We start from the raw sequence: 17,739 nt of genomic DNA, 5'->3' as shown, positions 1-17,739 counted from the left end.
CATCCATTCAGCTCTAGATACTGTGGATTCTTTAGGCCGAGCCATGGCCGGTTCTGTTGCCTTAAGGTATCACGCTTGGTTGTGAGATAGCATCTTCCCTGAAAATATCCGGGAGCGATTGTTTGACTTACCCTTTGATGGGGCTTTTCTGTTTGATGCTCACACCGAATCGGCGGTTCACCGGCTCCTGGCGGGCTTTCGTCCTCCCAATTAGGTCCTCTTAGACCGGTCTTCTGTGGTTGTACTTTTTTATTTCGCATCCTTTCGATGCGCTCGGTGTTTACCATGGGCAGTGAGCCTTACGTCTTCTTTTTCCTGTTAATGGTGATTACCCTTTTATTGGCATTGGAGAGGTGTGGCTCACTGGTTAGAGGCGGCAGACCCGAGTGCAGAGAACGGCCCGGGACCAGGGTTCGATTCCCGACGCGGCAGGGTCTTGGACCAGGGTCAGCGGACTGATAATTCTCGCATCGGTGCCTACTCCGACCGGGGAGCACACTCGGCAACTCTGGGCATTAGCTTGCCTCATCTCTACAACGGCCCCCCACAGACGCCAGGGATGCCTGGTTTCACCCTGGAGATACCCAGAAAAGGGACCATCTCACAGGGAAAACCAGGACGGGTTCCCCAGCGGTCTACAGCGCCGGGACACTCGGGTAGAGTAACTGTGCGCTATACAAGTATCCCACATTTACATTTACATTTACATTTACATGTGTTTTGCTTTGAGCTGCATGTTGGCCTGCTGTGGCCATGTTATACAGCTTGCTGTGTCTGGTCCTTTGACTGTGGTATTCAGCCGGTGGCTCAGCTCGGTAATGTCATATGGCTCGGAACTCATGTTCACAGGTTCAGTTCATTACAGCGCTCTTTTGGCTTGGCTTGGCTTGGCTTGTTGCCCTAAGAGGTGTTCCCCATTGTTTGGGGTATGCATACTCCATGTGTGGTACTTGTATGCTATTATATAGCTTTGCTTATCTTACCTGGGCCTGGAGACCATGTGGACTCCATGCGTCGCTTGGTGGTCCGTTTTATGGTATTCTATGTTTTTCCCTGGGGCCATCTACTTACGCCATGGTCATCCACCTCCTTGGGAGGTTTCATGGTCTCCTCTTCAAAAACGGCTCCTACCTGCCCTTACTGTACTCAGTATGATCCGGAATGGACATGTTCATGCTCCTGGCTAGTTCTGTCTCTACATCATTATATGTTTATACATTTCTGTATACACGCCGGTTGCCTTGGTATTCCTCTTCCTACGTCGCCACCTCTTTCGAGGCTGCGAGGTCTGGACCAATATCTCCATGTGTGGGAGAGCTTTTCTGAGTTGTTGCAAGTTGCTATAGGTTCCTCCTTGCTTCCGCTTACTGGGGTGATTTCCTAATTTGATATATGCTCCCTTTGTTGTGTTCAACGCTGTACGTGTCTTTTCTGGAGTGTTGGTCTCAGATTCTGAGACTCTTCCCGCCATTGTTAACTTGGTGTTTTTGGCCACTTCCTTGGATATGCCTTTTTCCCAAATGGTCACCTACTATTGTCAAATCTACGCCTGCGGGACAGCTCTTCTGATAGCAGTGGTCCTTGACTACTGCCTGCAAGTCTACAGTCTGGGTTGTTTCTCACTTTGGCTTCATACTGCCCGGTTGGACACTCTTATGCTTTATGTGTGAGCCACTTTAAGGTCTCTATGGCCGTTTGCCTGCTGCATATTTCTACCTGCTTCAGCGGGTTTAGAATTGATGCTAATTGCCCCTAATTACCCTTATTGGATTGGGTGTGTACTTGGTGTGTTTCTTGTCCCGCCGGCTAATCCCAACGCATTGCCCAGGTTCTAGCTCTTGCCTTTGGGCTCTTGACACCCACTCCTTTGGCTTCCTTCTATAGGCTAGTCTGTTAGGATCTGGTTGCATCTCTTCAAGTTCCTTTCGAGTTTGGGTCGGTGTATTCATTGTGCGCCATTAAGTGGAGAGTGGTACTTCTCTCTCTCTCTTTCTCTCTCTCTTTCTCTCTCTCTTTCTCTATCTTTCTCTCTCTCTCTCTCTCGCTCTTTCTCTCTCTCTCTCTCTCGCTCTCTCCCTTACTCTCCCTTTCTCTCTCTCTCTCTCTCTCTCTTTCTTTGTTCTGGTGAGGAAATATAAATTTTTGGTCAAGTTATGTTCCCTATCGTGTACCCCACCGTCTCCATGTACGAGTTAAAGTGCATGTAACTTCCCTCCTGTGCCAGCTATGAAGACGCAAATACATTTGCGTCCAACGTTAACATGTCCTCTTTCAGACCCACCCTGAATGGGTTGGATAGTCCGTTCCTAAGTATGCTATGCCAACGTCTTTTTGTAGTGTACTTTACATGTTTTTCAGCTCTGGCAAAGTAGGCCCTGAATTTCTGCCATTGAGCCTTTTTCTTCCTTCTGACTCTGAAAGCCTCAGCCCAGGCTGCCCAGGCTGCCCCCGTACCTGTGAACTCTGCCTTACTTCCAGCGCGGCCCACCACGCTCAGCTCAGCCTGCTGCCTGCCAAGACTGACTACAACCTTCGAGTTATCTGTTCCGCTCTTCGAAAATACATTCCTGCCTACTAGTTTCAGTAAACATTCCCCAGCTGCAGAGCCGAAGGGCCGGCCTGTCTCCGTGCAAGTAATTCATAGCCTCTGTTACCATGCTCCCATGGAAGGCCCATACCCCCACGCTTTTCATGCAGACACTCAGGCGCTTATACACGCACTCACAGTCAGTATAGAATAGCTTCTGCCCTAGAGACCTTTCTGCCCAGATAGCTCAGTTCCTAAACATCAGATATCAGATATGATAGAAGCACAAGTTGATCTGACATGCCAGACTTCTGTCTCTTTTCGTCAGTGTAAATGTCAAGCCCCTGCACCCTCCAGTTTCACGCCAATCACACGTCATGCAGCTGCGCGCGCATCCAAGCCTCCGATTTCTGCTGACATTGCAACATTTCTGTTTAAGTGCCACCCACATATGACACCTACCTGTGACGTTTCTAGAGCACACCTCCAGTTACGCCTAGTCCACGCTTTCTGATTACGCACTAGTAACACGTGGATGCTGTTATCTTGTCTACTCTCAGCTGTTACGCCTACTATATTGCTTTCTATGATGTAAATTAAGTATATAAGCTATGTACTGTCAATAAAACATTGCTCTATCCCTTCCTGAACCCTGTGTGGTTGCAGGAACATGATATCCAGTTCCGGAACGATTCCTTTTTAAGGAATAAAACCCCTAAGAACTCTAACACCACGGACTCTGTTTTCTTTCTTTCCGATTGAGTTATTATTGATTAAGTACTTACCTGCATAGAAATTAAGATGGTAAATTAAATATTTACGACACTGGTATAGGACTCATGCTGCTCTACCTGTCAATTTTATACGGGTATGGTGGAGCTGTGTCTGGCTGTTCCGCCACAGCTTTCCCCCTTTATCCGTCACTCTGCTGCCGGATCGGATGCTTGGCGCTTTCTGTTGTTCCGTCGTAGACCCACCTCCCCTTTGGGGTATGGCTGTGGTATCTATTTTGAGTTAAGGAATCTGCGGCTAGATGTCTCTATCAGATGTATGAGTTACCTTCGGTAATGATGTATCTGGTAGAGACATTGTCTAGCCGCAGATTCCTTAACGCCCACTCAGCCTCCCCGTTCTGCGAGGACCTTGTCTAGTGGTGTTCTCCATTGGCCTCTTCAGTTGCCATTGGGTTATCTCTCAGGGGGTTCTGATTGTTGCACTCCCCTGAGTGTTTCCATATACAGTTAACTTCTGCTGAGGGGCTTCTTTGCTGTTATATGGTGCCTTTGATTCACAAGTAGGTTCGTTTTCCTCTCCAGTTCCCTTCCTTTCCTTTCGTCTTCTCTGCTACCTCGGGCTCCTGGACTCCTCGTGGTCATCCTCTTTGAGGGTCGGTTGTGCTCTGTTTCCTACTTCTGTTTTTAGAGGGGAAAGCCCAGTCTTCTCATACTTTCCTACAGTGGACTCTTGTTCTTTCTGTGTTCCGTTCTTAGTGGACGGCACACTTCTACATGGCTTATCAGTCTATTTCTGTCTGTTGAGATGTTCTTCCCTCGTTGCACTCTGGGAAGGGTCTTCGCTTAGCTTGCTGGGCTCTTTCTCACAGCTTCCACTTATATGTGGGCAGTGTCTAATTCTGTCTTTTACGATGGTATCTTCCACCATCCTTCTTTATTCAGATTTTCATCCCTCACACACTCTTCCCATACTTTAACACATTTTTTGTTGATGGCTCCGCGTTGTGCGCGGAAAAGTTTCTCCGAAAAAAACTGAAGTCAGAGTGCCGGGAGGGACTTATATGACCTCGCCGACGTCACGTACATGGAGGTCAGCGGCGTGTGGTGCCGTCCACTGGCGCACAGAGGTGGTGCTGCAAAAACTTTCCGGATCCAGTCTCACACCTGGGGATATTATAAGTTAAGGAATCTATGGCTAGACAACGTCCCTACCAGATACGTTGTTACCGAAGGTAAGTAACTTGTACTTTTTTACATCTTCTTCTGTCTCCGGGGAGGGTTAGCCTTCGCTTTTACGGGATTGCTTCTCAGAGTGGTGCTCTGCTCTTTCCCTTCACTAATTTTCAGTATACAGTGCCTGGCACTGTCCTTTATGGTGCTATCTCACCATTCACATTCTTTTCTTTTTCCTCTTTTTCGCACACTGTTCCTATACTCTCACAGTTTTTGGTGGTGGCTCCGCGTTGTGGCGGGAATAGTTTCTCCAAAGAAAACTGACGCCAGCGCGCTGGGCGGGGTTATATGGCTCCGCTGACGTCACGTCAGTGGATGCTGGCTCGGCCCCCGGTGCACAGAGGTGCTGCTGCAGAAAGTTTCCCGGTAGAGTCTGATGCTTGGGGATATTCTAAGTTACGGAATCTGCGGCTAGACTGTGTCTCTACCAGATACATTGTTACCGAAGGTAAGCAACTCATCCGTTCAGTGGGTATGTTCTGACAATGGCTGTTAGACCTGGCACCATTGGCGTGGGTCTCCCTTCCATTTTTACGGTTGCCTCATGTATTTTTGCTGGTATTAGATGCTTTGGGCACTGTGCCACTGCTGTCCAGTGCCACATTGCAAGTGCTCCCTATTGTAAATTGATGTATTAATCAGTGGTTCCATGTTTGGCTATTTTGGGTTACTTGTCAGAACCATGTCTAGTGCACTGAGTGTGCCAGGGCATGTAATCCAAATGCTGCTGGTGGGCCTGCAGCACTGGTTGTGCCTTCCACAGAAGCAGCCTTGTAAAATGTGTCTAAGGTCTGCCATTGCAGAGCCCGCGTGCAGTCTGGTACTGTCATACTGACTGGGCAAGTGCACCCACTTCCCAGTCACTAAACCTTCCCTTTTCTTCATATCAGTCACCCCTATGGTAGGCCCATGGGCAGGGTGCATTGTAAGTATAAGGTAGGACAAGCCCTGATGTGTGTGGCATGTCCTAATAGTGAATTACAGCCATTTTCATTTTCACTATTGCAAGGCTACCTTTTCTCCATAGGCCAGAATGGGCTGTTAGAGTTATTACATTTTATAATCCTAACTGTCTCAGAGAAAATGGTAGAAATTTAAGTTTAGTATGCCTGAACTCAGAATAATAAAATACATCTTTTAGTAAAGTTTATTTTAATATTCTGTTTGCAAATACCACTTTTAGAAAGTAGGTATTTGCTTGTCTAACCATTCAAACCTGCCTCTGCTAGTTTGTGTATTCCTAAGTCTGGTTTTGTGAGTGACAGGGCTGGGGAATTCCAGGAGACAGGCTGAGTCACCCAGTGATGACTAGAGAGATCTGCATCTAGATGGGAGGGAGGAGTGCATCTGAACTCTGAATAGGGCTGTGCCTGCCTTCCACAATGCTGGCTCCACCCCCTGGGGAGCGGCTGATGTCTCTGCCCTGCACACTGAAAGAAGAGAAGGAGTACTGTAAACAAAGTGTTCCAGGACTGTACTTGCCTTCCACAATGCTTGCTCCACCTCCTGTGGGGCGTCTGATGTGCTTGCCCTGCACTGTGAAAGGAATGGAGAAGTCTGGTAAACAGAGTTCTTCAGAACTGGTTTGAACTGGGCAAAGGCCCCTCTCCCCTCAGAGAACAAAGGATTTCTGGGTATAAATATTGGGACCCTGATCCAATGAAATTAGATCACTTTGGACTACAAGAAGAAACCTTTACTGAGTAGAGGAACCTGAAGAAACTGAGGAGAGACTATTCCCAAGTTGAAGTGCTGCTTGGGAGATTGGCGTGCAGTGGTTGCCTTACTGCCTAGGGCTTGGAAAAGAGCTTGCCTCCTGCTGAAGTCTCAGGGACAACAGACTTCACCCCCCAGCTCCCCAGAGTTCTTGTGGAAGTGCCTGCTGCTGTTTTGGGCCTTCTGAGGAACTGCGTGTCGCAAGGAGTTGGAAGTGCGACTCAACGAGAAGAAGCGTGTCGCCGTCGCTGTGCCTGCCGTCGCAACTCCGAAGGAGAGTGTCGCCGTTGGAACTGTCGCACTGCACCGCATCGAGAGAAGTGTGCCGCAATGAAGAGGAAGCGCGTCGCCGTCGCAACTCCGAAGAAGGAGGGTGTCACCGCTGTGGTTGTCGCACTGCACCGCATCAGGAGAAGAATCTCGCAACGAGGTCGGAGCGTGTCGCCGTCGCTGTGCCTGCCGTCGCAACTCCGAAGCCGGAGGGTGTCGCCGCTGGAACTGTCTCATTGCACCGCAGCGACCAAGAACACCTTGCATCCCCGAGAAGCATGCCGCTGTCGGAGCTGCTGCCGTTGCATCTTGAATGTCGCCGCTGTAGTTGTCGCATCGAGCGGAAGCTTCACGCATCGTGGAAAAGAGCGTTGCCGCTGGAGCTGCTGCCGTCTCATCGTAAGGGTGTCGCCGCTGCAGCCCACGCATCGAACCGAGAGTTTCTCGCATCCCAGAGAAGCGCGCCGCATCTGGAAGATCTTCACGTCTTTATTTCTTTGCACCTGAACTTTGCTGCATTTCCCATCTCTGCGACATTGCTTGTCGTGGAAGCGCAACGCAACTTAAGGTACATTGACGCAGAGTGTCACATCTAAGAACTGAACTGAACTAAGTTTAAGTCTACCATCTTAAAGTAATCGTAGTGTGTATTTTTGTTGTTTATGGTCTTGTGGTAACTCTATATAAAGTCTACTTATTTTTTATGTAAAACCTGTGTGGTGTCCATTTGTAGTGTTGTCACTGGGTTACTGTATGTGGTCACAACAGCTTAACTTACAATGCCTCTGAAATAAGCCTTGACTGCTCGCGCTATGCAGCCTAGAGGGTGAGCAGGGATTATTTTAGGAGTGTAATCCCCTTGTCCTGACTAGAGTAGAGGGTCCCTATTTGTCACAAGTACCTACCTGTGCCAGCTAGAGGCCCCCAAATCTAACAATGGCATACTATCTTGTCTCTTTTTCTGGGACTCGGTCACTGGCGGATTCATGGGATCCGGTGTTCAGTTCGCTGTCTTTTTGCAGAAGTTTTTAAGCTTTCTTTCATTCTGCACTGACCTTTCTGGTTCTGTGTCACCTTTCATCCCTTTCTGGATGAGGGAGATCTAGTAAAGTCGTCTGGCGGATTGCGATGCTCTGCCTCCTCTTGTTCATGCTCCCATACGCTGGCACTACTGTTCCCACCATGGTTAGTCTCTGTTATTGACGAATATGTTCTCCTGGAGCTTGGTGGGTTTCAGTCGCAGACCCTCCTCCAATGGGGTATGGCTTTGGTATCTATTCTAAGTTAAGGAATATGCGGCTAGATGTCTCTATCAGATGAATGAGTTACTTACCTTCGGTAACGATGTATCTGGTAGAGACACTGTCTAGCCGCAGATTCCTTAACGCCCACCCATCCTCCCCTTTATGCGAGGACCATTCCAGGTGGGGTTCTTCCACCTTGCCTCCTTACAGGTGGCTTTGGTCTTCCTGAGGGGTGCTCTCATCACCTACCCGTCACCCACCTCTGGGAAGGTGTGTCATTCTGAGAAATATGTAATAAATGAGTAACATAAAAAACTGACGCTGTTTAAATAAACACTATTGAGTAGTTAATGGTTGCATTGTTCTTGCGCAGAGTGAATTAAGACTTATAAATGTATATCAGTATTGGCAGTTGATTTGTTTGTATGGTAAAAAGGGCACAGCCTTACTGATTAGAGCACACCCTGTATTGATATATAACTCATAGCATGAGCAGCACGGGGATTGGATGGGAGTCTGTCCCAGGGGCTGCTGGGACCAGGAAGAGGACAGGAGGCACAACGTGACACAGGAGATGGCCAGTGGCTTCATATATATATATATATATATATATATATATATATATATATATATATATATAGAAGGCTCCAAAACACCAACCAGTTGCACACACGAGTGGGTGCACGCCAAATCGGGGGTGTGCCCGAGTAACAAATAAGCTCCAAAAATCCCAGGAAAGTCAATCCCAAAGGAAGGTAGCACACTCAGGGGAGGTTTCACAAAAGATTTAATAAGGAAACCAACAGCAACGACGCGTTTCGCCTTGGGGCTTCGTCAAGTTGTGCAGAGAGCCGAGGCGTGCGCCGGTTTAAAAAGAGGACAGCATGAAAATTCAATGAAATCAAAGTAGGACTGTGTACATGATTACATGGTCGCCATATTGGAACGGTATTGAAAATTCAATGAAAGTAGGACTGTGTACATGATTACATGGTCGCCATATTGGAACGGTATTGAAAGCAATCTTAGTATAGGCAATTGAAGCATGACAATTCAAATAAATGCCAGACCGAAAAGTATACAAGTCACAGAATATCCAAATTGTGGATATACGTGCTAGTACAGTCTCAACAATGAAAACATGTCACAATAATATAGCCCTGGATGGGCATGCGATAACAACTGAATAAATTCCCCTCTCAATGCAAAATGCATAAAATCAAGAGGCGAAAACCAAGCTAATGGACTAAATAGCGCCAAGATTCATAGCGACATACAATAATCATGATGCATGTATCATCAAAAAGGTCTATACTCAATTCAGTTAAAAACGCACAGCAATTACGCCCTGGATGGGCAAAACATTGAAATCAAACATGCGTCACAAAATTCATTTTAAATATTAAACACATTAAAAGAATATGTCACATGAACATGGTTCATATAGACATAACCTGATCGGTGAAACACAGTCATAGAAAATTGGGGAGAATACATTGTATTTAATATCAAAATTAATAGATGCCCAACCAGTTAGCCTAAATGGACTGATAATTCCTCATGCATATTAAGGCCAAGCGGATGCTTACACTGTAAGTCTATTATATATCTCGATTCCAGTCGTCTGAGTCTAAGCAGACGATCACCCCCCCTAATACTCAAAGGTACGCTATCTATGCATGTGTAAGCTAACAGATCCCTGTTACTTTTATGCATTTTGGCAAAATGCCTAGCCACTGGGTATGCATCATCCTTTTTAGCAATCGCACGCATGTGCTCTAGTATCCGAAGTTTTACTGCATTGGTAGTGCTCCCGATATAATTGAGGCCGCACGGACATGTCAAACAGTAAATGGCATATGGCGTGGAACATGTTAAAAATTTGTTGATTCTTTTGGGGATGGTGACACCAGGTATCTTGTAAGTAAGCGTCCGCTTACTAAATTTACAAGCCTTGCAGCGGCCACAAGGATAGAAACCATTGAGGATGGGCAACTTAGGGGTCTTTTCAGGTGCAGAATAGTGACTGGAAACCAAATGATCTTTTAGTGATCTCGCTTTTCTGAATGTTACAAGGGGGTTAGATGGTAAATCTGCTTTAATGGTATTATCTGACAGTAAGATATTCCAATTTTTTCTTAAGATTTTCTTAATTTGGCCTGCATTATGAGAAAAGGTGGTGATGAGCCGAAAGCTGCCGTTTTTAGATTTCTCTTGGTTTTTGGCTCTCAATAGATCTTTGCGTTTCGTGTTTTTAACTCTCTCATAGGCCTTGCTTAATACCATATCTCCATAACCCCTAGTTTTGAACCTTTGCATGCTGGCATGGGCTGCTCTCTCAAAATCACTGTCATTAGAGTTGTTTCTGCGTATTCTAAGTAGCTCCCCATACGGTATACTCTCCACTAATTGACGGGGATGACTACTAGTAGCAAACAGCGTGGAATTGCCCGCCGTTTCTTTTCTAAACAATTTAGTCTGTATACAGCCACAATTATCTATGTATATAGTGAGATCAAGATAATCAACTGAAGTGTGGCTGATTTGTCCGGAAAACCTGAGATTGATGTCATTGTCATTGAGGGCATCTACAAAGCCATTGGCAGTATCTGCAGGACATTCTAGTATGATGAAAAGATCGTCTATATAACGATACCACCTTATTATTCGACTGTCCCACTCAGGATGTTTCTCGCTCCAGGATGCCTGCTCCTCCCACCACCCCACGAAAAGATTCGCGAAGCTGGGGGCGGAGCAGGCTCCCATCGCGACGCCGGACAGTTGTTTAAACAATTGCTTGCCAAATAAGAATATATTGTTATTAAGGCTAAACATCATGAACTCCATCAGCATCTTGTTGTGCTCATAAAATCTTATGGGCCGTTTATCCAAGAAGCTGGCCATAGCTTTTAGCCCATCACCATGTGCAATACATGTGTATAGACTGGTGATGTCAAGCACCAACATACAATATGTTTCTTTCCAGACAATTTCTTCAATACAGTTTAGTAAATGTTTAGTGTCTCTAAGATAGGATTTGAGAGACATTACCAGTGGAGATAAAAATGAGTCTACATAAATAGAAAGGTTCTCAGTCAAACTGCCATTGGAAGCAACAATGGGCCTGCCAGGAGGGTTAAACATATCTTTATGAACCTTAGGTAGGTAATAAAAGGTGGGGATCACAGGACTCAGACACCTTAAGAACAAATATTCATCCGTGTTTAGCATGTTCACATTGTGCCATTTGGAAATCATTTCATGATAATCAGCCACACTTAGATTATATGTTCTTTCATTCACAGTGGCATAGGTGTTGGTGTCTCCCAAGAGCCGACAAGCCTCTGTTTCATATTGGGTAGCCGTGAGTAGGACAATGTTCCCCCCTTTATCAGAAGGCTTAATAACCAATCCCGAGTCCTCACAAAGAGTAGTAAGAGCAAGCTGTTGAGTTTTCGTAAAATTATCTTTTTTAGGTACAAGTTTACTGGTGATGCGCAGTCTACTGAGATCCCTCAATACGGCATCGGAAAAGGTGTCAATAGCGTCAGCACCCATTATCGGCATAAATGTAGAAGCCGGTTTAAATTCACTAGCCCCACCTTTTTGCTGTACATTCCAATTGTCAAGCATTTGGGTATTGGTTACCTCACCATCACCAACAATATTGCTTTCCAAACGGAGGCCTTCTACTGCTCTCAGGCCTCCCAGCTCGCTACAAATCAGCTCCGTGTCCTCCACAAGTTTGCTGGCCACATTGCGCTCACCAAGAGGTTTGAGTTTGAAAAATTTGTGGAGCTTGAGCTTCCTCACAAATTTGAAAATGTCAATACGCGTTTGAGCAAATTCAAAATTTCTCTGTGGGCAAAAGGACAAACCTAATTGAAGTGTAGAATTTTGTTCATTCGTTAACACTTTCCCTGTTAGGTTGATAATAGTTAAAGTGTCATGGGGATCAGTGGAATCTTGAGTACTTTTTAGTTCCTTTTCTTGAAGAGCTTTTTCATGCTGCGGGTCACAGGAGGAGAGCTTAAAGGATTTCTTCCAACGGCCCCCCCGCCGCGTCTTCCTCTTGATCCTTGGTTGTCCGGGGGTTTTCCTCTCCCCCCTTCCATTTGGTTGTTGCGCATTACATGGTATTCCACTTGAAAAGGAGAAGCGTCATCACTCCCATCTTCACTGACTACATCTTCCGGATTGGCATCAGATTCTGAAGTTGCAGGTTCAGCGGTTGTAGAGACGCCCATCTTTTTCTTCATCTTTAGTTGCCTTCTGGTGTTATCATACTTCTTCGCGAAGGTCAACACTCTCCCCATTCGATAGTCATTCTCGTCCCTTTCAAACTTTTCTTCCTTTCTTTGTTTGATTTTCTGTTCATATTTCTTCAAACGTTTTTTTAGTAGTTCTCGTTTTTCCCCCAGGGTCTCCTGGTCTTCCTCTTTCAGTAATTCGTCCTCAATTTCTTTGATCTGTGCCAAAGCCTTTTCGCGGTCACTCCAAGCAAAGCGTACTAGAATTTGTAAACTCCCTTTGCATGACGCGGCGGTGTGTTCTGCCCATGCATCTAGCAATTTAGGGTCCGGATTTTCGTACGCCGGAATGGTGTATATCCGCAAACCTCTAGGGACCCGGTCAACCTCAATATAGTTCTGTAATGAGGTTGCCTCCCACCACTTTCTGATCTCCCTTTCATATAGACGTTCCAGGGAGACCAGTTTGGATTGTAGAGATGTATTGGCCCCATTGGCTTGACTTCCACCAGCTTTTTGTGAACCGTCTGACTTTTTCTTATTTTTAAACATTCCTTGTTCCGCCTCTCTTCTCTCTGCTTCGCAAAACATTTTTAAGGTAGTGCAGCCGCAACTACCTGTAAAATAGTGCTGTAAATTCCCCTTCACTCTGAGTTATCAGCCCGCAGTGTAAAAAAGAAGAAAAAAGTCTTTTAAATGCGCACACTGCGCCTTACCCGAAAAGCTGTTCAACTGCCTGTAAAGAATGATCGTGTAGGCAACAGCAGCGGTTCCGGGTATCTCACAATGCGTGGCTTTTAAGGGCAAACTCGGTGCAACAGAGTAATAAATCCAGAAGGCTCCAAAACACCAACCAGTTGCACACACGAGTGGGTGCACGCCAAATCGGGGGTGTGCCCGAGTAACAAATAAGCTCCAAAAATCCCAGGAAAGTCAATCCCAAAGGAAGGTAGCACACTCAGGGGAGGTTTCACAAAAGATTTAATAAGGAAACCAACAGCAACGACGCGTTTCGCCTTGGGGCTTCGTCAAGTTGTGCAGAGAGCCGAGGCGTGCGCCGGTTTAAAAAGAGGACAGCATGAAAATTCAATGAAATCAAAGTAGGACTGTGTACATGATTACATGGTCGCCATATTGGAACGGTATTGAAAATTCAATGAAAGTAGGACTGTGTACTGTGTACCATATATATATATATCCATATATATCCAACGTAAAGGGGTTCCCCACTTTAAAGAGCCAGAATTCAGGTAGGTTCTGTAATTTCGTTTTTATTTTCAGGAAAACAGCGTGGTATGATGAAAACAGAGTCTATGCAATTTACAAGCCTGACGCATTTCATGCTCCCCTGAGCATTTATTCAGAGGCTTCTGTAAACTCTGTGTGGAGCTTTCAGAGTCTTTCAATGATTAGCACCTGCTCCAGTGGGCGTTGGCGCCCCCGGAACCTGCTGGTGCTAGTAGTTGCAATTTTTTCGAACGGCTATGCCATGCCTTTTTTCATCCTCTCTAGCTGTTATTCCTCCCACACCAAAACTAATTTCATCAGAGCATCTGGTTATCTTGTCACAGAAAGTGCCAGACTCGTTGAATGATAGTCTGCTCCCACCCCAGAGATGATGTTTTTCTTGGACTTGCAAGACTTGTATTTTCACATACCTATCTTGCAGTCCTGCAGGCATAACCTGCTTTTCAAGGTGAACCAGAACATATTTCAATTTTCCATTCTTCCCTCCGGCTTTCCAGCACCCTTCAGGTGTTCATGGAATTGATAGCGCTGTGCGCTGCTCATTGTTAGTGGTGTGGAGTTCTTGCAATCTCGTAGCTCAACGAATGGCTGCTGAAGGAGGGCTCATCGCAGTCTTTCGTAGAGCACCTCCAGACAGTGGTAGAACTTGATATCATTGGGCTTCACCATAAAGTAGCCGAAGTCCCACCTGATTCCCTCAGAGAGGCTTCCATTCATTGGGGAGATCCTAGACATGGTGGAGTTCAGGGGTTTTCTGCCACAGCAACGAGTTCAGGACATTCGGACTACGATTCTGATGTTTCGGCTTGTTTCTGGATCTAGAGGAAGGTGGCTCTGATGCTTCGTATCTTTGCTTTGTGCAACCTTGTCAACCATACCAGGTGGCATGTGCAAGCCCTGCAGTGACATCTGAAAACAGTTGGACGAGCAATAAGACAACCTTTCTGACACCTTCCAGGTCTCAGAGTAGATCTGCAGTGGTGGCTGAACAACCTTATAAAGAAAAAAGTCACTGTCCCTTCCCCACCCAGAGCTGGCAGTGGTGACAGACACATTGCTCCTGGTTTAGGTGGGGTCATCAGCAGGAGGTGAAGATCAGATGACTTTGGTCTCAAGTGAAGGACCGGCTCCACATCAACCTACTGGAGCTATGGGCCATTCATCTGGCCTTGAAAGGATTCTTGCCATTCATCAAGAGGAAGCTACTACATGTTCTTGCAGATAATACCACATGCTGTGTGGTACTGTAAAAAGCAGGTTGAGTTCTCTGCTAGAGTTTGCTGGTGAAACCGGGACTCTTTCTGCTCATCAACTCCCTGCCACGGTCCCTGAATGTCAGAGTGAATGAACTGAGCAGACATTGTCAGGCAGATCTCAAGTGACGTCTACTTCCAGAGATGGCACAGGGCCTCTTTTACTAGAGGGAATCCTGGCTAGAACATTCTGCCACTGTCGTGCTCGTGCAGTGTCAGCAATTTTGTGCATTGGAATTGCTCCTAGAACACTTGCTATGCGGCTTATTGCAGCTGGAATGTTACATGGTACTCCTGCATGCCTTCCCACCACTATATTTCCTGCTCTGAGTTATAAAGAAGTTCAAGGACAACTAGGCCCAAGTCATCCAGTTGCTTTGAATTGGACCAGGAGAAGGCGGTATCCAGAGCTCCTGAGAATAAACATCTACTCTCTATCAGCCCACCACTTTGGCAGGATCTTCTGTCTTAGCAACAGGGCAGGTCCCGCCATCCAAATTTGCACAACTTGCAACTCTGTGTGTGGATACTGAGGAGAAGCAGTTGACTGCTTTTGATTTACCACATGAGGTAGTAGATGCCAGTCAGTCCGTCAAATACTTTATTCGATAAATAAATATCATAAAAAGACATAGTACAATACCACAAATGATGTAATCCTTGCCACCAGGCATCCCTCCGCGAAAGCCATCTGTACTTAATGCGGGGACAGGTTTGTAACCTGGTGTGGTGCCAGTGACACTGATTCCTTAAAGGTAAAGCTGCCTGATGTTTTTTTGTTTATTTTATCAATAGCCCAGTAATGCCTTACAGTTGGTACTTTAAAAGGGTAGGTGTCAGCACTTTCAGCCTTTCTACATTTGTGGGACCAACCATCCCTGTTCAGATAACATGTTATGATGAGATGTATTAAAGATCTGACTTGCATGTTCTTTCCCAGTCCATTTGTGATGCCACAGAGGGACCTTAGTTTAGTCTTGACATTCCTTATGTGTACACCTTTCGAGCCAATGTATAGCTTCTCATTGCGTCTCCTGACCATGAAGACTATTTTCCTCAGTGTGATTGTCAGTCAGGCGCTTCAGTGAACTACAGGTAGTGTTGGTGCAATCGTCCTATACCACATTTTTTAGCTTTTATGTCGACGTACCAAGGACCACCAGGTGGACAATCAACTTTTTGTGGACTTCTCCAGAGCAAGGAAATGGAAGGCTGTGCTTAAGGAGACCTCGTTGAAGTGGCTAGTCCTCTGTATTAAGATTTGCTAGGCATTGGGCAAGAAACACCACTAGGAACATCTGAGGGCCCATTCCATCAGGACCTACGCCTCTACCACTACATTTGCACGGCAGTACCTGTCCTTGATATCTTTGCCCGCTTGGTTCTGCAAGACGTTTTGGTATGAGCCCACTGAACAGACCCTGTACCTTAGGGAGGTACTGGTTTAGTACCTATTAAATGGTGAGGAACTTGTGGTTAGAGGTATCCGTTAGAAGAACAAATAACTTGCCTTCGGTAATGCTCTTTCTGATAGATACTCTGCAGGTCTTTCATTTCCCTCCCATCTCTTTTTAACATCTAAAATGGTTCCAAGAAAGTGATCAGCACACTGTAGCTGACGATTGTTCATGCTCTTCATCTGCGGGCACAGAAGGGAAAATAGAAGAAACTGGCTTCAGTGCTCATGGGTGCCACACAACGCCACCAATGAGGCATGCAGAAACATTGCTACAAAATCCCCAGTTTGGCACATGTGGAATGTTCTAAGGTGAGGAATCTTTTAGATAGAAAATTCCACCAGAAAAAATGTGATGCTACTGTACTGAGATCACCAATACACATGAGCAAAACTTACCCTAACTAGCTAGTTTGAGCAGTTGGCCATTGGTGAGTACTAGGAGGTGAGCTGTATATGTCCAATTTGCAAACAGGTTATTTCCTATACTATGTCTAGTTTGTGGCAGAAAATGTCAATGATGTTTAATAAGCTGTATACTGTGTTTGTTATTGTTGCTATATTGTGTACTTTTCTATTCATGTATTTTGATAGTGATAAGTGCCTGTCATCTTCTATAGGTTGGGCTTTTCCAGTGTGAAGGAGCTGTGTCCTGCCTAGAGCCAAACCCAGTGCATGGATCAGAGATTGTGTGCGGAGATTCCTTGGGGAACATATATTTTCTAAGACTTCAGTAAATGTATCTGTCTCAGAAGGCAGTGAAGGATCCAAAATGGCTGTCCATCTTAAAATATTCGGAGAGGCACAGAGGATGGCTTCATATCACCTTCAAGCTCAGAAAAGTCAATCATACAGAGTTGAATTTATACAAATTTGTTTTTGCTGATCTCACTGGTGTGGCAAACAAGTCAATGTGCCAGGAATGTACACCAGTATGGCATCAGCTATTCTTGCACTATGCCCCTAGGCTTTACTTTACTATTATGTACCACTCCATGTATGTTCTGTTATTTGTGTTTTGTGTGCCGACTCACTTAAAGTGAAGGCGTCCACACTTATCATTTTATATCCTATATGTCTTTGGGCTCTACATAGCCAGTGCCTTTAAATCATGTATACAATAGCAATTGTGTGTTCCATGATCAATTAAATAAATGTGTGGTGGTGGACAAACTAACTTGTTAAAATAATTCGGAGCATGGTGTGCAGTGCTCGCCACAGGAAACTGCACATGTTTCTCTGTTCATGATGTTACTTCAGATATTATTTTGGATCTATCTAGCTATGTAGTTTCAGAGTATCCATGTTGTACCTGGCTGATAAGGGACATTCAAAGCAGCAGGCCTGCCTAAGTTCCTCATTTCTGGTCTTCTCCTTGCAGTTATAAAAAGTGCCTTTGGCTTTACCTGCCCTTATCTGAAAAATCTGCCAGTCTGAGTTACGCCTTTCTTCCATTCCTAATATTCCTCCTTCCCCTGTATTATATATTATATGTTACAACAATGTAACAATTGGAAATGTTTATTTAGACTAACCTTTGATGGAGTTGCATAGAACAATTTACACTTTCAATTTTAGAGTGCATTTTAACAGATATAACAGGATTACACTGAATGACCGAGTTGATTGAAATGAAAAGCAGATTCACACTTCAGTTCAACTGGAAAAATAAGTGTTAGTAAAAGTTGAAAGCAAAGTCCTTTATTTTGAACTGGGGAACTGCAGATTGAAGGTATCAACAAGTTTCTTAAAGGTTCCTCCAAATCTATGCCAATGCCATATGCTTTTGAAGGTATTCATGTTGCCAG

General features: G+C 45.4%; 1 protein-coding gene across 7 annotated transcripts in view; it reads left to right on the top strand.

Annotated features, from left to right (window-relative positions):
* TEP1 (telomerase associated protein 1) overlaps positions 1 to 17,104 on the top strand; it is a 1,080,103-nt gene extending 1,062,999 nt beyond the window's left edge. For all 7 annotated transcript variants that reach the window (XM_086931874.1, XM_086931872.1, XM_086931869.1 and 4 more), the window contains one exon: positions 16,552 to 17,104. In XM_086931874.1, coding sequence (XP_086788000.1) covers positions 16,552 to 16,668 — 117 coding nt within the window. In that variant the 3' untranslated portion in view covers positions 16,669 to 17,104. The remainder of the gene's footprint in view (positions 1 to 16,551) is intronic.
* Positions 17,105 to 17,739: the final 635 nt, after the last annotated feature.

The sequence above is a fragment of the Lissotriton vulgaris genome, chromosome 7 (assembly GCF_964263255.1).
Source record: "Lissotriton vulgaris chromosome 7, aLisVul1.2, whole genome shotgun sequence".
Classification (NCBI taxonomy): Eukaryota; Metazoa; Chordata; class Amphibia; order Caudata; family Salamandridae; genus Lissotriton; species Lissotriton vulgaris.
The sequence above is the reverse complement of the archived record's forward strand: the minus strand, read 5'-3'. Positions and strand labels throughout refer to the sequence as shown.